The 22,628-nt window shown below is 37.7% G+C and overlaps 1 protein-coding gene across 1 annotated transcript in view; it reads left to right on the forward strand.

Moving 5' to 3' along the window:
* shank3a (SH3 and multiple ankyrin repeat domains 3a) overlaps positions 1-22,628 on the forward strand; it is a 122,265-nt gene that overhangs the window by 3,206 nt on the left and 96,431 nt on the right. The window contains 1 exon segment of the mRNA XM_026366266.1: positions 22,047-22,250. Within this exon segment, the coding sequence (XP_026222051.1) occupies positions 22,047-22,250 (204 nt within the window).

Raw genomic sequence — 22,628 nt, forward strand, 5'->3', positions numbered from 1 at the left:
CCTTAATGCCCACCCGACAACATCTGGACATGCTAGTGACATGTCAGTAGATGGTATGCTGGGGGATCTCCTCATATACTTGAATCAGGGCATGGTTAAGCACTGTCCTGCACCAGAAGGAACTCAGAGCCTGCTATGCCAGCCGAAGGTCTGATAAGGATTTCATCCCCATAACAGCCAGTACTGTTTGGCATGGCAAAAAGGCCTGTGCAGCCCTCCATGGATATGCCTACCCAGAAAATCACTCACCCTCTACTAAACCAGCCATCCTTGATGATGTTACAGGCACCGTAACATTCACCACGGCATCTTCATACTCTTTCACACTTGTCACATGTGCTCAGTGTAAACCTGGACTTGTGTGAAGAGAAAGGGGTGCCAGTGGCAGACATGCCAATTTTGGTGTTTTCTAGTGAATGCCATTTAAGCTTCATGCTGCTGGGCTGCAAGCACAGATTGTACTTGAAGACATCAGGGCCTCATGCCACCATCATTGAGTCTGTTTCATATAGTTTGGCCAAAAACATGCACACCAGTAACTTGCTGGAGGTTTTCTGTAGGATACTTGCAGTGCTGCTGTTGTTTCTCCTTACCTAAAGGAGCAGATACTGGTCCTGCTGCTGGAACCCTTTTACGGCCCTGTGCAGCTCAGCTCTCCTGGTGTAATGCCAGTTTCCTGGCATCTCCTCCATGCTGTTAAAAAGTATGCTGGGAGACACTGTATACCTTCTTGCGACTGCATGTATAGATGCAGATTTGTGGATTCAGTAATTTACTGTATGGAAAACTATTTGTTTGAAACAAAAATTGATTCGTAACATGCAGTCTTTATTGGTGCATTTTATGTATTTACATATTTAGCCTAAGATATGTTGTTGCTGCTTACGTCTTACACTCTTATACATTATGTTGAACTTTCATTTTACATTTTGTCTACATATTGTTGTTATTGGTGTTAAATATCAATTTATGTGCCACGGTGACATATATCATCATCAGTGGTGTCCTTCAGGAATGGGTACTATTTTTGTTTATCTACCATCTCTTCTGTCTTCTCAAGTGTTTGGATTTCCAGGATACCTCCCTTATCCTCTCTGCAAATATTCTTCCTATGTGCCGCTGTTTTGGAATATTGGCTGAGTTTATTTTCAGGAGCAATTTTACTGATGCACTTATGGATGCTTCATGTTTCATTCAGTCCACTGTCTTTAAGGGTTTGAAGCCCTTCACTATCTAGCTGGCATACAGTCACTGGATGTTGGAATTGGGATAACATTCTGCATCGTGTTCTGTCATTACACTGCCTGCCAAAAAAAAAAAAGTCACACACTCGTAATAATATTATAATATTTAGTTGGACCGCCTTTAGCTTTGATTACAGCACATTTTCAATGTGGCATCATTTCAATAAGCTTTTGCAATGTCACAACATTTATTTCCACCCAAAGTTGCATCAATTCATTCATCAAAATCTTTTATTGGTGATGGAAGAGTCGGGCCGCTGCGCAAAGTCTTCTCTAGCACATCACAAAGATTCTCAATGGGGTTGAGGTCAATCCGTGTGTGAACATGATATTGATGAAAAAATCCATTGATGGAATAACCTGGTCATTCAGTATATTCAGGAAGTCAGCTGACCTCATTCTTTGGGCACATAACGTTGCTGAACCTTGACCTAACCAACTGCAGCTATCCCAGATCATAGCACTGCCCCCGCAGGCTTGTACGGTAGACACCAGGTATGATGGGTGCATCACTTCACTTGCTTCTCTTCTTACCCTGGTGCGCCCATCACTTTGAAACAGGGGAAATCTGGACTCAGACCACATGACCTTCTTCCATTGCTCTAGAGTCAAATCTTAGCAAATTTAAGCCTTTTTTCCAATTAGCCTCACTGATAAGTGATTTTCTTAAGGCTACACAGCTAGTTAGTCACAATCCCTTGAGTTCCCTTTGCATTGTGCTTGTGGAAATGCTCTGACTTTCACAATTAAACACAGCTGTATGTTCTACTGTTTTTACGATTTGATTTTACCACACGATCATTTAAATTACATTACATTTAGTTACATTTAGTTATCTGGTAGAGATATCCAATTCTATCCTATTGACATTCCTTTTGATGACCATTCAAGTTTCTTTTACAATCACCTTTCTTCTGCAAAGATGATGGTATCCCACTATCCTTCCGGTTTTTAATAATGCGCTTAACAGTTCTTAAACCAGTTTTAGTAGCTTCAGCAATGTCCTCTAGCATGCCAATAATTTGACCTTCTGAAACAGATGAACACCTTGACCACAGGATGTGTCTTCCTACTTGGTTGTTTAACAAATGAGAAGCTGCAGTTTGGGTTAAATAACTTGTTGTCAGCTAAAGCATAATCATCGATGCAGTAATTATCCAATGGAAGGCTCTTACCTATTTGCTTAGTTAAATTGAGGTAGTGAGTTATTTTTTGGATGGGCAATGCATGTTGAAGAAAGCTAACCAACTACCTCACTGGTCTTATTATGTGTTCAGACACAGCATGATGCCATTCTGTGCATACTGTCTGAATACACAGTTACAGTGCGGTTACGTTTAAATAATGTCCTGAAACAAACTAAAGAATCATATCCCTGCTAATCCATGCACGTTTTAAAGGACTAATATTGGCTAAAAAAAAGTTGATCAAACTCTGATCCTTTCTTTATTGAACTTTTTTTAGTGCTGCACTCCCACACAGCTGGGATCTATATTTCAATATTCATCAGCATAGGAGACTGGAAATTACAGCTGGTAACCTAAAAAAATACAGTATATTGGCAGAAAGAGAAACTTTTGGCTGGTAGTGTATATGTATTTACTTCCTCAGAGAACTGCTTCAGCTCTGACACCTGGTGTGAACAATTTTTTTGAGGTTAGTCCGCAACATCTCTATTGAGTTGATGTCTGGACTCTGACTGGGCCACTCCAAAATAATTTTGTGTCTCCAAAGCCATCCCGTAGTAGATTAACTTTGAAGTTAAGGGTTTAATGTTTGTGTTTTTAAAAAAAAACATGAAAGATCACGATCATTGTATTGGATTATAATGACAGGTGTTCGTCTGTGCCAATGATTTAAATGTATCTAGGCTAAGTAACAGAAACCTCTCTCTGCTGTTCCCTAGGTAGTAATTAATGTGTCTTCCTGATGTTTGGCATAAGCAGGTAATGCAAGTCATTAACAGGCACCTTCTCAGGAAGTTAACAAGTGCAAAGAGCTGTCCAGATCCATAATTCATCGAGACCCCAACACCACCCATTTTAGAAGGTTCACTGTAGCGGTCCCCAACCTTTTTTGCGCCACGGACTGGTTTAATGTCAGACAATAGTTCATGGACCGGCCTTTAAGGTGTGGCGGATAAATACAGCAAAATAAAATGATACGACACTTTAAGGTGTGGCCATAAAAACTGGTATTTTCTAAATATATGGGGGTTTTGATCAAAATGAAGTGGCGAAACAGAAGATAATAACAAATGTCCACTTGGACTCAGGGATGAACTGTTTTGGATTTCGGCATGCATGTAAAGTACAACCTCAGTGGTTGGTGGAAGAATACAACCACAATGCCGTAATTGTCCTTTTACTTCTTACTTCTAGTAACTTCTTATATACTGTTGAACCAGTCTTGCGTTTTATTAATGTATGTCTGTATATTTATATTTGTCTGCCTATGAATCATAGTATATACAACGTACATAATATTAGTACACTTTTTTTTATTTATGTACTCCTTTTACCCATTGTTTTATCTATCACTACTTCTCACTTTGTTTCCATTAGGTCCCTTTCTTGTTGCCTCTATCTTTCTGCCTTCTCTTTCTTTCCACTATTATTTTCCAGTCTCCATGTCTGTTTGAGACTTTCATGCAAAAGTGTTTTGACAGCTGGTTTGACTTCCCAAGACGCTACACTCACACTCTCTCACACGCAGATTGACATATGCTATGTTGTATCAGTGATTGGTGGGCATCTCTCTTGGAAGCATCTGAAGTCTACATGTCGCTATTTTTAGCTTCAGTCACAGTGGACACGAGACGTGGCTAGCATTTTGTACCCCCATCTGCCCCCAAACACCTATCAAGGGAGTGAGGGAGATGGAGAGACATTTGACCCAGTGTAACTTGCCTTACCCTCATTCTCATCTCACACCCCATTCATTCATCTTTGTCCCTACCTCTGTGTCCCTCTATCAAATGCTGCCAAAAGACAGATTGAGAGAGGAACGAGTGGAAACATAAGAACAAGTAAACTGTCAGTATTGTTGTTGAGAACACTCATGTTCCAGTACCATTATGATCCAATACACATTAGTATAAAACCCTGTTCTAAAGCCTTTTTATGAAGACTGACATATGCAGATACAAGCTTGTTCTTTCTTTAGGACAGGTATTATAATATATTGGAGAAAATAACATTTGGGATCTGAACTAAAGAGAATGCTGTTTTAGGGACAGTCCATTTAGTAGTACATTTAATTATATTTAATTAATTTAAGGAAAGGCAATTCTTATTCTAAACTGTGACTGGTTTATTGATCCATTTACCGTTCAGGTTAACACAGTTGTATAGCTTCTATATTTTGTTTTTGCCCTTTCCTGCATTTCCTACTTCTCTGTTGTTTTTCTGTCTTTGTCTCTTTTCTTTTCTCTCTGAGTCTGACAGAAAGAGAGGGAGCCTGACTGAGAATAGATGGATTCAGTAATATTAGCCCTGCCAGACTGAGCTTTTGTCACAGGTCTACTAGCGATATAATTTGGTTTTTGCACAAGAGGAACACCTCTCTCCATTGTAATGCTATATATATATACCCATAAAGGACAGGACACTAGATATTTATATGAAATTCATTCTTTAGACATTTGCCGGTTTGTGTGTGCTCCACCAAGAGGTGAAATCATCTGAGTAGTATTTTATAATGAGACCTCAGATGTCTGAGTACACTGTTGTACTGAAATTGTATGTACAATGGCAAGCTCACTCAAAGAGCCTTTGAAAAGGATCCTTGCAGTCAATACAGTAATGCTACACTCTCTACTTGCTGCCAATGGGAAAAGGAGACCTCCTGGCAATTTACAGACTTCCAATAAGCTGTGCTACAATAGTGCTTTGCTAAATCCCTCTTAACAGCAGGGAAGATCATTCTCTACTTTTATAGCCATAGTGAAATGATTCTCGTTAGGTACACTGCAAAAGTAGAATGTCTTTGTTTTTCACTCTTGTCTTGCTGTGATCGGATATAAACTAGTTAGAAGTTAATTGTTTTCGCTTGCAGCTACCATTTTAGACGAACCTAAAGCTGTTGTTTGTCATTGTTTAATTTTAAATAATGGGTATTCACATTTTAGATCTTAAAACATCTTTTAAACTTTTTAAAGGTGGGTCTGTATGTGGTTTTAGAGACAATTTTTCTTTAATGCTTGTACTCCCACTGAGTCTACCTGCTTCTTAACTCAATTTGGTTGCATGGATGCACATTGTGCACTCAAAGGTTGTAATTAGTCATGTGCAAAGCTTGATAAACCACATCTAGGTTTTTAGGGAAAATGAAAAAGATGTATTCTGTGTGAGATTTGTGTTGATTTATATAATTTGTTTTATGTGATTTAAACCTTGTTTTATTTCCATTCTGTATTTATTGTACAGCATGTTGCTCTTTGTCTGATGAGTGCTGTATAAAGTTTTTATAATTTTAACTGTAAATGTTTTACATTGTTATTTCTAAAAACCTCAAATGACATGTTTATGAATGCCAGTATACAACTGGAGTAAATGTCCTACGTTTCTTGATGACTCCACTCTGGTTATGTCCCCTTTTATCATGTTTTATGTAGTAAGATAAGTGTGTGTGTCTGAATGCACTTGAATGCAAAACTGCCTGTGTGCTTGTTCAGTAATTATCTGAGAGATTGATTGTACAAGTGGTTCCTGTGGCCAGTGTTGGTAATAGCTGAGCACTCTCACCTGTGCAGTATATGCATAGATGCGAATTTGTGCCACATTGGTGAACATTTACTATAACTGTAATGTTTTGAGGTTGTGTAGCACATTGAGGTAACATTGGGACCAATTACTATTACAATTTACAGTGTGATGAATTTGACTGTTTGATTCATAGTGGACAGGTGATACAGTGAAAAGACTGATTTATTTAATTCTTTGGAGCAATTATTTTGTGGCTTATTTATTTGTGTTTTACCTGCATGGTCTGCCAGGTTGTTTTGGAGGCATTGCATTTCATCTTCATCATTTAATTTTCTTTTTAAATAACTAAATAGAAACAAATAATGACTTTTCCTTTGAAAATAGAAAAGGCACTATTAGTCTAACAAACTTGGTCATTGTTGCACAAATGGACAGATATTGTGAGAAGCATCATACTCAATAGTGGTTGAAGAAATTGATATGCTCTAAAAGCTCCAAACCCCTATTGGCCAGTTTGAAAATTTCACCAAGTTTCCTTGGCAACTAGCTTGGGTGCACTGTTCCTTGGCACACCCTGAGAGTAACTGGCTGATGATATGCAAATTTAAAGAAACAGAGGCTAAAGTGAAAAAAGGCAAGACGCAGCTCCTGTCTTTATGATATGTGTAAATGGTTCTGTATGTACTGTACTGTAAGTTTGCAGTGTAACACAGTATAGTGACAGCAGGCAGCATTGTGCTGCACCTGTTTTATGTGGTTTTTAAGATGCAAGATAGTTCTCTGTGTTGTGCTATTGTGGTCCTGCATGGGAGAGTGCAACGCTGTGTGCAAGACAGATTGAGGCAGACAAAAAGTTTGGCATAGAGAAAATGGTAAAGTTTCTTAAAAGTATCTTTGTAGCAACAGTGCACAAAATAACATTCCAGAAATAACGCTTGTGCTGACATTATTCAGCAAACAGACTCTACAAACTGACTTGTCAAGGTATACTATTATCTCCTTGACAGGTAAGTTGTCACTTATCAACATTTAAAATGGTAATTGTAATTAATGATAATGGTAATTGGTATAAACCACTCCCTGCTAAAAGTATTGCAAAACTGAAGTCATTTTCATTATTTTTGCTGTAGACTAACAACATTTATGTTAGACATCAAAAGATGAATTAATACAAGACAAAAGATTTAATTAAATTCAATTTTATTTATATAGCACCAAATCACAACAAAATACACTTTGCAAAATATAACTGTATAAGGAATTATTCATTATATAGAAAACCCTACAATCCCACTTAAGCTCTAGGAAGAGGAGAGGAAAAATTCCCTTTAACAAAAGAAACCTCTAACAGAATCAAACTTGGGTGCCCAGTGTAAAAAACACTGGGCAGGTTGGTAGGACCAGTAACTGCACTCCGCAAATATAAAGCTCCAAGGCTGAGGATACCTGCAGAAAAGTACAGAGAGAAGGAAGCACAACAACAGGAGAGACACAAAGTTAATTACATGCAATGGTGGCATTTGGATGAAGAGAGGAGAGGGGTGGAGAGGAGCTCAGTGCATCAGTAGAGGTCCCCCTGCAGACTAATCTGTAGCAGCATAACTAAGAGATGGTTCAGAGTCACCTGATCAAGCTCTGACTGTAAGCTTTATAGTATAACATCAACATTTCAGCTTTCATTTCCAGGTGTTTTTTACATCTGGACCTGATTAACAAGTTAGAAGATAGCACCTTTTGTTAGAACCCACCCATTTTTCATGTCAGCAAAAGTATAACACTGCACGTAGCAAGCGAACAATGTCTTGCAGCCCCCTCACCTCACTTCAAAAAATTCCAGTCAAAACTTTTCAGCTTAGTGGTTCCACGATGGTGGATCGACCTGCCCACCTCTGCATGCTCAGCTGCCTTGCTCTCAATTTTCAAAAACCTGCTGAAAACAGAACATTTTGCAAAATTTCTCTGCACAAACTAAATGTAAATGTAATTGTATTGAACTTGTCCCAGCAGAAGCCATGCAGCCCAAGCCATGACATCACTTCCACTGTGTTTCACAGATGTGCTCTCTGGTTTTTATGTTGGTTAACTAACTTATACACAACAATATACAGACCCAAATGAGAAAAAATTGCGTACTACAATAAAGCAGAATTTCTTAATGACTGTATGATTTCTTCCAGTTTGTCTTTAGTTCTCCAAACTGTTTTCCAGCATTATTAAAATGTCCTAGGTAGAAAGAAATCCAAAGGGAGGTTTAATAATTTATTTATTTAGTTCTTTGGAGCAATTATTTTGTGGCTTATGTATCTGTGTTTTTACTTGCGAGGTCTACCAGGTTGTTTCGGGGGCATTGCTTTTCTTCTTCATCATTTAATTTTTCTTCTAAATAACTAAAAATAATGTTTAATGTTTAATAGGGCCAAGAATCATTTTTTGAGTGCACACTCTGATACCTCTTTACAGATTCAGATCCTGGGTTCTCTGCCGATGAAAGATAAGTTTTCTCTGAGTCTCAGCATTTAAGGATCCTCATGTTAAAGTTGTAGAACTATATAACCTGTTTCACTAATACATTCCCTGTGTTTCTTGTTCTGGTCTCATATAGTTATGCATTAAACAGCCTTTAATGGAAGCACTCGCCCTTGCTCTCTTTCTTCTCTTCACTTCCAAACCTTTCTTTTCAGTGAAGTAAGAAAAACTCTAAAGAAATATTTGGTTGTGTGCAAATTCATGACCTTGCTCACGCATTTATTAATCCCAATAAAGCACTCTGGACACTCAATAAGTTAAATTGAGATTTTACACACTTACGTATTAGGGTGTCATGGAATACTCTAAATCTGATTCTGTAATTGAATAGTAAAAAAAAGCAAATAATAAAGTGTGAGAGACTGCACTGCATGATGGACAGGAATCACACAACAGTCATTGATTAAAATTGAAATGTGGGTCAAACAGAAACAAGCAAATAATTCAACAGCCATGTGGGGATCAAGGCTCCCAGCTTGGCTGCAGAGAGGGTGATTTGGAAATGCTTCTGACTTTGGTGAGTAGACGGCAAAACTGTGGATCCTCTAGATAAAGTTGTAAAGAAGCAAATGTTGTACAAGCTACAGTTTGCCTACAATGCTATTTCAAATAACCTGAAGGCACATCCTGAAAATATGCAATATAGTTTGACTAATATTTCCCATATCATTTCAGGTTTTGTTCATGCTAATTTTTCATGTTGATCACAGCACAGCATGCATGAAGCTCTGAATATCTGTTCTATATATCAAAAAGTATAAGGTTTGCAGAAATACATTTGCACATTTTGATATTCAAATAGTTCAGAAATCCTGTGGAAACCTCAGAAGCAGGCAGTTCGTGCAACCAACATCCCTGAGTCCAAGTTGCTCAGTAAGGAGGAATAGGCTAACATTTCCCCGTGGTGATGTACAGGGCTGCTAAACACTTACTGGAAACCTTTAATTGAAGTTTTTGCTGTAACTGAAGATCAGACAACAGTTACAATAGGTGCAGAGACATTTATACCAAATCAATTAAAACAGTGGACACTCTGCTTCATAGTAAAAAAAGCAAAGGTGTATTTGAATGTTTAACACAATAACCAGACATTGGTTAATTGAAGAAATTTAGATTTGACTGGAAGAAAGTAGGTCTAACAAAATCAATATCCTCTGTCATTAGAGCAGTAATTGTCACCCATCTTTTGAAGTTGCAGTAGCTTTTTTAGTCAATAGACTTTCCTGCATCTTATAAAGTAATATAGGCGTTAAAAGCTCTTTTGTCACTGAGATAAATTTTGTACTTGTGCTTTGTATTACCTACACACACCTTTCCTTCCTGTTGTTTGGCTTCCCTCAACAACATGCCACCTCAACACAAATTAAAGCCAACTATTCGTATCAAATGGACAGCATGAATCACACACCACTGTACATTATTAGGGAGTTCAGCATTTTCTGTGTAATTTGTGCAGTGTGTGTGTTCACAAGGTGTCTTTCAAGGTGTCTGAATCTTGATGGTAGCCCATTAATCCAAGTTAATTGAATCAATGCTGTTTCCCTTCCTTGTCTAAGGGATGTACAATGGTTATAGTTCAGATGTAGACCCTCGGGGGTTATGTTCATTTTATGCTATTGGATTTGCAGGTGGACTAGAAAGCCCACTGTTTATAGAGGTGCACTTAGTTTCCCATCGGGATTAAAGCGAGAGACTTGTTCACAGTATTTAATATATAATAACACTGATCAAACAGATGGTATGTTAAGAGTATGTGTCATCTGTAGTATGTGATTACCAAAAGGGATCAGGCTGTCTCATGCTACAAGGTGTGTGTGTGGATTCTGGCTGTGATAGACACAAATGGAGACATGCTGTGTTTATATTATTTTCTCTGTAGCCAGATGTGTCCTCATGACATGTTCACTCGTAGCAGCAATGTTTCATGGTTGACTGCAGTGCGGTGATGGAAATATGAGAAAGAAATGGTTGTTATTAGCATCATAGTTGTCTGAACATATTGTGCTGATGCAAGGATGCTTAAAGGAACACTTATCTGAAATTGATAGATTGGTTTTAACACCTCACATTAAATATGCTTAGGTCTTAATTTTGAATTAATTCTGAAGAGACAGGCTATAAATTAAAGGAGTAAAAAAAGAATTGTATAACGTGTAGTTCTTGTCTTTTCAGTGCTTTAAAATGAGGTTGAATCATTTGTCTGTGATGTTGGATACAGCTAACAAGAGAGGAGCGAATTAGTGTAACATATTGGCACATCACACTTAAGTGACTGTGTCTGCGCTCCGCACGTCAGTGAACAGCTAGCAGATTTGACTTTGGGGTGGTTTAACTTTTAATTACACCAACCCAAACTGACTGATTTCTGTTCCCCATTTTAATTTGTCACACTATTTAAAAACTTGAGAGTGTTTGTGAAACAATTACTGTTTTCTCACACCCAACTCTTGTCAATGATAATGATCATCAGCTTAATGTTAAGTCTGGAATTTGGTTGCTTGTTCAACAAACCCAAGTTTATTGGATGTAAACACTCACATTGTTGAGGAAAATGTATGCGCCTCAACAAAATTCAGCTAAATCTTTCTTAGTTATTCTAAAAATGCCAGTCACTTTGTTATTAAAATGTTTCACAATATGTATTTTTCTCCCATTAAAACAGTAGAACAGACCATTCTGATGAGAAGTTGCATGTCTGTTTAAAAGTAATGTGTGACCTAACCTGGATTTCTGCTACACTGGTACTCTTCTGAAGATAGCATTTCAGTACTAAATGACATGTATTTGGATTGCAGCACCTCCTTAAAGCTATAGATTAGGTTCTGTAGTTGGAAACCAGATTAGGATGTTGGTACAGAGGGTTCCATTTAGATGCATTGAGAAAAAGTGTTTATTTAAGATCTTTGTTGGTAGCATACTGAGATAAGCATGCTGTAGACAGAAAGAGACGCAAGCACAGATAAACAGACTCAGTAAGGGGGGTGGGAAAAAAGAGACGGTGGGCCAGTCATTCACACATCAGGCACTAACATGTGCTACCTCTTTCTGCTTATCTATTATAAATTGCTACTTTAAGTGTGCTATAAAATATGGAGGACTGAAAGATGAAACAATGTTAGTTTGTATCCCGGTGCTGAGTCTACTCCTACGGGATGCTCAGATTGAGACAGAGAAACATATGCATCTGTTATCCCTCTGGACTCAAAACTGATCAAATGCAAATATAGCCAAAGAGGAGAGAACTACACAAGAAGAAGAGGGATAGAAGACAGAGCCAGTTCATTTAGTCTGTCAATCACGTAAAACAAAGCTTGTCCATAGTTGGTGCTATTGGAAGCACAATGAGCACATATACTGTATGCAGTAGGACCAATCCTGTTAAACATATCTATTCTATGATCCAGTTTGCAAACATGCTAGTTAAACTAACAACATTTATTATTGCTTTTATCCCTTTCCGACATTGGTCAGGACTCTTAGCTCTCCCCACATCCAGTAGGAAGCTCAGCACTGTTAATTAGTGCATATGTCATCTGGGCAGCGACAGCCAGAGGTCTTGGGAGATGGAGACAGGGTTGTGTGAGAGTCATTACACTCCATCATCTCAGCACTTCTCTCTTCTTTCACTACACTTCCCCACTATGCTTCACTCTTCTTTCTTTTCTCTGTCGATGCATCACTTCTTGCTAAAAGGCAAGAACAATGCCCTGTCTCTTTCTATTGTCAATGGATGCCATCTGCGCCTTTAGAGATAGGACTGTCATGTCCTGCTCCATGCATCATCCTTGCTTGGATAATGACAAACAACCATACACAAACATGTCTTAATTAGTAAGGCACTTTTGGACCAGGTTTTCCATTCAAAGATGTTTGGAATGACGTAATGTGTGTTTCCACTAAGTTGACCTGTTTGCACATACCTTGTATTCGTTACGTCCCACTTAAACTAACTCAACCCATAGCCTAAACCAGTTAGGTTTAAGTAAGAATGTAATGCTTTTTATCTCTACAAATGTCCTGCAGCTTGAAATCCAACCATGGACGTTGGAGTTATGTAGTATGTGCCTTATACATTAGGCCACGAGACACCTCTTGTAATAATTAATTGACATGCAGCCTTCTCGGACACAATATCCTTCACATTTTACTCGCTTCAATGTGCCACCTTACTCCCCAAGTACAGCATAACCCTACAGTTTATCTCCCATCTCCTCCCTGAAGCCTATATTCTCCCGTTCAATCATCCTTCACTTTTGTCTCTAATTTAAGCAGACAAAAGATGAAGGCTTGGCTTTTGATGAAAGAGTGTGAAGACTGATGAGAAGAATGTCGTACCCCTGGGTGTCTGATCTCAACCAGTGTGTAAATGGGTTTGACACAGATGGGAATGCAAGGCCACACTAGGTTCACATGTAAACAAACAGGAACTAACACATGCACTTTGGCAGATGAATGTAATTTAGCATTTCTCATGAAAACTTCATTTAGGTGTCTTTCTCTTTCCCTGTCTCTGTGGTCTTGTGGAGGCATCTCACATGACTGTCTCCACAGAAACATATTGTATGATAAATGCTTATTCTACTACTCTAATATGACCTAATCTCAAAGTCTTTAGCTCATATCTTTTCTTATCCTTTCTCCATGATCAGTTTAGTGTCATAGGGTTGTTATAGGTCAGCTGGCCTGCCTTTAACCACAGCCAATCACTAATGTGCCTGCAGTGTTCATTTGGTTATATAAATCCTGTCCACAGTGTGTTTGCAGACATACTGTGATATGATGAAAGAACAACACCAGAACAGCTGCTGTATTCCTGCAAGGTACAGAATACTGTATGTACCATGTCTCAACATTTCCTGATGCTTATACCGAGTCAGTTTGCTATTTGTCATCAGGCACGGTTCAGTATATGGTTCGTCTGGTTGGTTGTTTGTTAAAAAGTGTATACCCCTATGTAATAATCCAGTTAATTTCAGTAAGCTAGCTCTTGCTTGCTTGTTTTGCTCGTTGTGGACACATGATGATTCATAGCAGTACGCTGAAAAAGTTCACTCATCCTTATCTGAGATAGGAGTGGCAAATTACTATGCAGCTGCTGCTCTTAGATTCTTTGATACTTCTCCTGCATGCCCTCTTTTATTAAAATGCTCAGGATCATTCTCAGACCTATTTGTTCCTCTTCAAGAAATCAGGAGGGACATAGAGAAATAACTGGCATCTGGGGAATTGAGCTGTATGGTCTGTCTTTCTCGACACGATGAAAACTACCAACAGTAAGATTTCTTTTATTAATGTCTCTTTAAATATGGCATGATGGGAAATGTCAAAAGTTAACATATGGCTGTTACTTTAGTTACATTTGAATGGAAATAGTCACATATGGCAACATATCAAGATCTGGCTGTTACACGTGAGAGTGAGAGCAAAATCCCACTGGTGGCTCAAACAGCCTTCCTGCTGTCACTCCTCATGGCATGCTGCCACACACTAGGTACTGTTCATGCATCATAATTTAGTAAATGGGTGTTTTAATTTCAAACACACTGAAAACTTAAATGATGAGTAGTGAACTTCCTGAATGGTTATAGCTTTCTTTTTTTCCCAGCTAAATTGTGAATTATCACTTTGTGACTCTGCTTGCATGTTTATTAAAAACATGTGCGTACAGAATATTTACTTAATAATGTCTTAGCTTAATTGACATTGTGATACACGTAGGAGAAATAAATGTCACTGACATTCACCTTATATTCTTTATATCTAAAGTCTTTGCAAAGACTGTTGTGATTGTGCTGTCAAAACAGACAGGTACATATGTGTATGTGCATACGCACAAACACACACAGTTGCATATATTCAGAAATTACACTCTATTGTTCTTGGTGTTAAAGGTTTTTCAATGTCGTGCTCTTGCTCTCTCTCTTTCTGATTCACTGTGTTTGTTAGTATTTCTCTCTACTGCACTCGCAATCTCTGCCTCATGCTTTGAATGCTATATCCAGTCTGGTTGGCTCTGCATTGCAGTTTAAAGTCACGAATAGTGAGAAGGGAAGATTCATTGGTAGCCTGTAGTTAGAGGGGAGACTGTTGTTTTCAATGGCACAAAGAAACAACTTCAAAACAGTGACAGATATGTCCGTTCACTCAAAGCGTGTGTAGAGCACGGCAGCACAATGAAAGGAAATTATGGTTAAAAAAGCAAGCAGAGTAGAGACAATTAGAGACCTTAAAATATTAAATGATATATAAAAAAAACTAGTTTCAGGTCCGCGAAATAAAATGTTTGTCTTCCTTAATAACGCCTGCCACAATATTAATCATTATTAGACATTTTGATTTAATTGGTTTATGAACACAGACAAACATTTTGCAATAAGCAACTTTTTAATTCATTTGCCATTGAGATACAAGGACATCTAAATATTTATTCAAGAAAAAGCAGCCAGAAACCACAATGCCGCATGCACTGGTTCTGTAAAGGGTGCTACAGCGTTCTTGTAATCATGCAGACCCTTTCTCTAACCTTCCCCATCAACAAACATAACGTGTAAAATTTGTTTTGTGCTGGTCTGAATCATTGGTATTTTCTAATTGAAGAACGACTTTTGTGAATATGTGTGGATACTTATGCTGACAGTTTACAGTCAGGAAATAGTCTCCCTCAATTACAGACATATACAGTACATACTTCATTAATATTATGTATTTGCCCCAAATTACTTAAATGTTAAATAGTAAGAGCTGTGATACTTTTCTTTAGCTATCTTTTCCACTACATCCATGTGCATTTGACTTTCTGTTTTTTCCACTTTCCTCCTCACTATTTGTAGACATTAAAATATCATTGTCACAGTAGAAGATGTGCCAGTAAAACAAACATTCCTGTTAGATTTTGACTGGAGCAAGTCACTTGACAATTCCAGTGCTAAGCATGGCAGATGGAGAGGTTACAGTGGTTGTTTAGAGAAGAGTGGCTCGAAAGGAGGCCATGTAAACTGAGCCTTCAAGAGAGTTAAGGCTCATAATTTAAGAGTTTGGTGGCCAGTGAAGCTATCTATAATATAGTAATTTTTAACCATGGTGATCCAATATATTAAAGGATATGTCAACTAAACACCAAGTTAAATGAATTATTATGATTTAATATTCTACAGTTTCCTGCCCTTGTCACTGATGTTTTAAAAAAAACAGGATGACTCCACTCTAACCACAGTAGGCTGGTTTTAATGACCTGTGTATTGACATTAGTCTAGCTGCTGGAGACACCTGCTCAGCTGGGACCACTGCATCCTTAATACTGACACAACATGAAAACTAAGTGCTAGACCTTTGTCTTTTGCAAAACAAACAATAGTTGAAATGAGAAAGTGTGGATAAACTGGGATGTGTTCTCAATTAAGGTCTGTGGGGATCAATTGGCTTAGGCTTGTCTGCTGTACGAGCTTGTACTGGTTATTTTGACATTGTTGGTGCAGGTAGAAATGTTCCACTGCACTGCAACAAGTACTCTTTTAGCTAGAGAGCCCTTTGTGTCTGGGAAGATGCAGAATGAGAGGCCATGATTTTTAAATGTATTGTTGACCCAGAATGATCTTGAGGAAGGTTTAATTATATAGCTCTAACTTATTTAATCTCAAAAGTATGTAAAGACAAGGAAACACATAGGTGGCTTACTCCTTAAAATACTATTTGTTGTACTCAGTGTATAAGTTACTGTAGTTGTCCCTGTATAATGATATGTCTATTTTAACAGAGCAAATTGTGTTAAAATGTATTAACAACAAATTAAACAATAATGTCTGGCAGGTTGTTTGACTTTATTTTCTGAGGACTTCACAGTGCCTCATGGAGGTGAACTATTTTTGAAAATTAAAACTCACTGAAGAGTTGCTTCAGTGGAATCCCTAAATATTTCATATAGTTATAAATATTTAAGTGATGGAAGAGTTTATGTTGACAATGGGTGTTAGGATGTCAACACAAAAACTGTCTACCAACAGGGTCAGAGCCAGTGCTGCTATAAGTATATTTAATATCAAGCTACACAAGTCGGCCAGTGTAGAAAGATAAAGATGGGGTCCTTTGACCTTCAGCTTCAGATTCAGGGGTTTAGGTATTGAATTAATAATATATAATAGACAATTGTTGAAAAATATTTTTTGTTGTAAAAAGAATACAATTGATGTCCTGTTCTAAAGACCCTACAAAGTGTAGATAAAAAATGTGACGTCAACAAACCACTTGTACCAGAACAGTTGAGTCAATGAAAAGACAGAAACTTTTTTACTTTTTAGTGAAAACAAGTAGGAAACGCCCATGGGTTCCTTCTTTAAAAGCTCCAGAAGCTCAACATTTTAACAGGGAAGGGGGCAGAGGGTGCAGAGATAAAACTAATTTGTGCAATAATAATGGATGATGTGTGCTATTGAATTAGAATAATTTGCCTTATTTTTTCATCATATTTTTCATGTTTTATGTTTGTTTAGCGGTTTTCAAATATGAATTTCAGACCTGTCTGGATTTGATTATCCAGACATTATCTGGAGTTAAGACCTCAATTGTACTCAGACTTCTTCTTCCCCCGTACTTCATCCTGAGTTAATTTAAATAATTATTTCATCTACACCATCAACATGTTTCCCAGACCCCATCCCGACTAGACTGCTCAAAGATGTTTTACCTTTGATCAGCACGTCCATATTAGATCACATCAATTTATCTGTACTAACAGGCTACAGACCACAGGCTTTTAAGGCAGCTGTAGTCAAACCTCTGCTCAAAAAAGCCTACTTTTCTACTTTTCATTCATGGGTTTTAGCAAATAACAGACCAATATACAATCTGCCCATCTCTAAAATATTTGAAAAACTGGTCTCAAAGCAATTGTGTGACCACCCGCACAGGGATAACCAGAATGAAGATTTCCAGTCAGGATTTAGAGTATATCATAGTACAGAAACCTCTTCAGAAAGGGTCACTAATGATCTTGTATTAGCATCAGGCAAAGGACTACTCTCTATACTCGTCTTGTTAGTTAGAGTCCTTCGTGCAAATTAAAACAAGTTCCACAAGGTTCTGTGCTTGGACCGATTCTTTTCACTCTATATGCAGTATGCCCCCCTTAGACAATATTATTAGGAAACACTAATACACATACATTTACACTGCTATGCAGACGATACCCAGCTATATTTATCTAAGAAACCAGATGAAACAAATAAATTAGTCAGATTTCAAAGAAGACATAAAAGGCTGGATGTCCCCTAATTTCCTACTCCTAAATTCAGACAGAGGTCATTTTGTTTGGTCCTAAAAACCTCAAAGACATGAAGGCAATGTTCATTACATGTCTGGGCTGACTGACATTTGCGTGCTGACATATATCTCCTCAGGTTAATGTCTAGCGTTCAGGCTTCTAGTGCATGTACAAAAACAGGCCTGTTGATGCACAAATTCTGTCACACTAAATTTCAGTCAAGTAAATCCTATGATAGTTAATGCCACCATTAAAATACACAATGTGTCGATTAAACAGTTAATCACATTGTGTTGATTAATTACAAAATTAAATGAATTACAAAATAGCTGATCCTGAATGTTAACAACAGAGACTACACCCAGCTCCTTCTCTGCGATAGTGATCAGACCCTGTTGAAGCTTGGCACTAGCATGAGACTCACATAGCAAAAGCTAAATCTGGAAGCTGTCAGAAAGCAACTTCCTGCTACACTAATACTTTATTCTTCCTTGTTAATTGCAAAGAGGCATGTTTGTTTTATTCAGCCCTTCAGGCTATAGTGTCTATCTGTGCACCACTTACATGAGAATACAGTGCATTGTACATTTTGTGATGGCTATCGTGTACCATTATAAGTTATTCTGTATTATAATTGATAACATAATTACAAATTAATCAGTTAATGATTAATAAGTGCTAACACTACATCAGCCAATACTGGTATTGGTGCATCTCTTAGGATCAACATGCACTACAAGGCATGAGGTGTCAGTATTCGATTTTTCTGTCAGTTGTGTATCTTATGTGGATTCTAGTAAACGCAATTTACACACAGACACAGTCAAACACAAATGAACAAGGACAAGTGGTGCAAACAGACTCAAGGACCCACAATTACATAACATACTTCTTTTGCTGCCACTTTGAGAGCTAAAATCAAGGTTATTTGCACAACATAACAAGTGAAAATGACGCTGATAAGAAAATGGAAAGTCACCCCATAGAGTTTTAACACTTTTCCAGTTTAAATGTGTGCTTGAAAATGCTGTGCGCACATGCATTGACGTGTGTACAAAGAGACCACCAGGAGACATCGAGCGCTCAGCTCCTTCTGTGGTAGAACTGCATTGACAGGTTTTCTGTCCCTTTAACTTATGTAACATGTTTAGGACACCTTGTGAAGCATTAGGAAACAGCACACATCTGTTCATCCTCTATTTTGTTTAAACTTAGTTTATATGGAACACTAAATGCCGTTTTTCACTTTCTGCTGGAATTAAGATAATCATGAGGCTGTCCCCTGGCTGTGTCAGGGGACATTTGCATAAAGTTGATCCTTTCACAACTTTCCTATGTAGTGTATCTGGGCTCTTTCTGAATATTTCAAACTCCACAGGGTGTACACGACTGCACAGCCAGCTTTCATTTACAATAAATGGCAGGGTTCACATGCTTTTGAATGGCCTGTCAGAAGATCCAAATCACATTCTGTACTGTACACCAGGAGATGGAAAACATGTTCCAAAAACAACAAATAAACAATGAATAAATTCATCAATAAGAGAATGTCTCTTGTTGCCAAAATGAAAAATCTTTGATGTCACTCCCTTGTTTTAAGTCTATATTAATAAATAATGAATATTGCCGATCCCTCTCTGTGTAACTGTGTTTTATTAGAAGTTTTGTGAGAACCCTATGGGCTGATTTTGTTACAGTGGCCTTAAAAATTACATTTTTATATTGACATTACCCTGAACAAACAGGACTTGTTTTGTTTTGATTTGCTGTCTCTTTTATTGAAATACTGCCACCTCTGCTGCCGTCTGCTCGGTGACTTAACAAAGCCCTGGTCGTGAACAATCCTTGAGGTTATAGGTTTTGTAGTTTTTGTTCGAAGCCAGTGTTAAAGGGTAGATTATGTTTACCCTTGTTGTAAGGGTGTTATCATGGCTTACCCAGTAGTTATGAGGAGAATTTGTAAAGGCTGATGTCCAGTAGTGTGAAATATGTGTTACGAATGGAAGGCTTTATACTGTATAAGATATCTGATGCCTTTGCAACATCAAAAATGTGGACATAAATAAAACAAAATATGCACACACACAACAGCCAGCCCATTAAATATTATAACATTTGATGCCGTTTTACTTTCAATTCTGTGTATCGATTTGTTTCTGTGTGAGCGAATGTGTGGTCATTCTTTGTCGTGTGGCACTTGTACAGGATAAGTTTGACTAGTTTCTGTCCCGAGTGGTTTTCTTAATCCTAGAGCTTCAATCTCTCCAGCCCTTTATTGTATGTCTTAGTAATAAAAAGGACAACCTCTCCAAGTCAGTATGAAGGTCTAGAAGACATATTTGATGTTAGTTTTGTTTCATTTGGGAAGTACAACATCTTCTTATCATATACCTTTTATCTTGTATTCCCTAGGTTTTCTAGTGGACAGTGACAGTAAATTATAAATGTAGCTTGGTATCTGATGAAACTGTCATAGATTGATCTAATTTTGACGTACTTAGATAACTTTGACTTAGCAAGGTTGTGCCTGAAATGTATTATTATTGAGCGTCTTGTCATTACAACCTTCTTTCTCTTCGAAATACTGAAGTAGCACTTGAGCTTTGTCAGTGGTCCTTCCAAGCCACAGCAATAATAACTCAACAACATGTCCTGCATAGCTGATGGTGGGGTTCAGTGCATTGTTTGACCCGACTGAGCAAACTATCCTGTGTCTAATGTGTTAACTATCTAAAAGTTAATTTGGTAAGATTTAATGTACCATGGACTGATTTATACCTGTTTGCACAACAGGAGATTTTTCTTTCTATGCAGTATGTGGCATGCTGCAAGTATAATTTTCAGACTTTTCCTTTGCTGGTGATACTTTGGAAATGATTGGAATCATTAATCATTTGCTGTGACATCGGTTTTTGATGTGTTTTATCTACACATGATGCCTGCTTTATACTTCACATTCATTCGAACCCAGCGACATTACCAATGCACTTGCACTACATAAGCACTTATGTACTGAAAGTAATTGATGTTTTACAGCATTTGACTTTTGAGCTATGAAAAGAATCTTGATAATGGTAACTAAAAATCCCAGCTATTAAATACAGACATCTTTTACCCTTTAGCCCTAACATTTGGTTTGCTAAAGTAAGGTTTTTCTTTATATTTGCTCCACACCTAGAGCAACACCTAAAAACATGTGTTTAGTTATGATTTTTTTTATTTCATATGTCAGAATCGTATCTCTTAGCAACAGTGCGGGAACTCTAATGTAGGAAGTCTACAAGCTTTCATGCAATTACACATACAACTACTGCAGGTGTACTTAATGTAGCTGCTTTTTTGTCGGTTAATGTGTCAGTCAGAGCTGCCTGTGTGGATCTGCATGCGGTTAATAGCTGTGCTGTACTGCTTTGAGAAGAACAGTTGTGTCTGAGTGTCAGAAACATAGTGGCACTGAAATGGATAGAGTAGAGGTTCTGAATCGATATTGCAGGCAACAGTGATTGATTTATTACTTGTGGGTTTTGCGCACTCCCCCTCACTCACTGTCTCTCGCCTGTATCTTTCTACCGTCTGTGGCTCAGGCTCCACAATGTGGTTGGTAGAGGGAAGTGCTGTTTTTTCATAATAACCGTAGTCTTTGAAACTCTGGGCAGAATTGGAAAACAGCATACTTACTAATTTATTTTATTTTATGAAGTTAGCATGATATTCTCAATTTGTGAGGTTCAGTCGGCATACCAACCATTATCTAAATGTAATAAATAGGCATTTCTTTATTCAGTTTTTCACATTTTTCCGTATCTGTCCTGTTTCTTGTATGACTGGATACAAATCTCCTGCAGCTAGTTGTGCTACATATTGCCCAGCTTAATTTTCAGAGCATGAATAATGCAGACTCATTCAAATTTATGATGCTGAAAAATGTCTCACTTGAGTGTTTCTATAAGAGTATTTGTTTATATTATTGTCTTGTTTAGTTTAGTGTGGTAACTACAGGTGGCTGCTGACAGGATGACCTTTTGTGAAAAGTGATAGATAACGGTGAAATACTACCGTACCAATGTCAATTCCTCATTATAATTAAAGGGCCTCCCTTCTCCCCTGGTCATGTCACTGGGAGTTCAATTAATGCCTCTGAAGAAAGAGGTCCTTTAATATTCTAGCATATTTTTCAGCATCTCAATTTGAAATTTATCTAAATAAGTACATTTCTCTTAAGTCTTTTAGTTTTATTTAACTCAAGCCCAATATGCGATATTTAAAAAAATGACATGACCTAACCCTTTCCTCCGTTTACTCTTGTCTCCATAGAAATGTATGAAATTCAATGTGGATGCTCCTATCTGGCTGTCCAAGCAGCGGATCCTGTGCACTCTCAACCAGAGCCTGAAGGATGTACTCAACTATGGCCTATTCCAGCCAGCTTACAACGGCAAGGCTGGCAAGTTTCTGGATGAGGAGAGACAGCTAAGGGAATACCCCTTCCCATCCATTGCTCCTGTACCTTATCTAGAGGTATGTATGTATCATGCGTATGTATGAGGCTATAAGGAGGCTCAGCAGGAAAGAACGAAAGGTCGAAAAAGAGCTGGTATATGCAACTACACCATAAATAATTATTGAGCGTTTGAGTGAGTCAGTAATATAAGAATTACTCAAGTGATGGTGACAACCCAAAAATGAAGAAAATAAGCAGCAAAAATATTGCAACACATTACAAGAGTAAAATGGTGGAAAGGGTTAGGACAATGAATTTAGTTATTTAATCTGAATTTATCAAATATTTGTGCCTAAAATGTTAATAAAAATAAATATGGTATACTACACTGTAGGCCCATGCATAGCATTAGAAGATTGTATTGTATTTTAATGTATTTACACATTAACAGCACA

Source organism: Anabas testudineus, chromosome 6 (assembly GCF_900324465.2).
Source record: "Anabas testudineus chromosome 6, fAnaTes1.2, whole genome shotgun sequence".
In the NCBI taxonomy this organism is placed as follows: domain Eukaryota; kingdom Metazoa; phylum Chordata; class Actinopteri; order Anabantiformes; family Anabantidae; genus Anabas; species Anabas testudineus.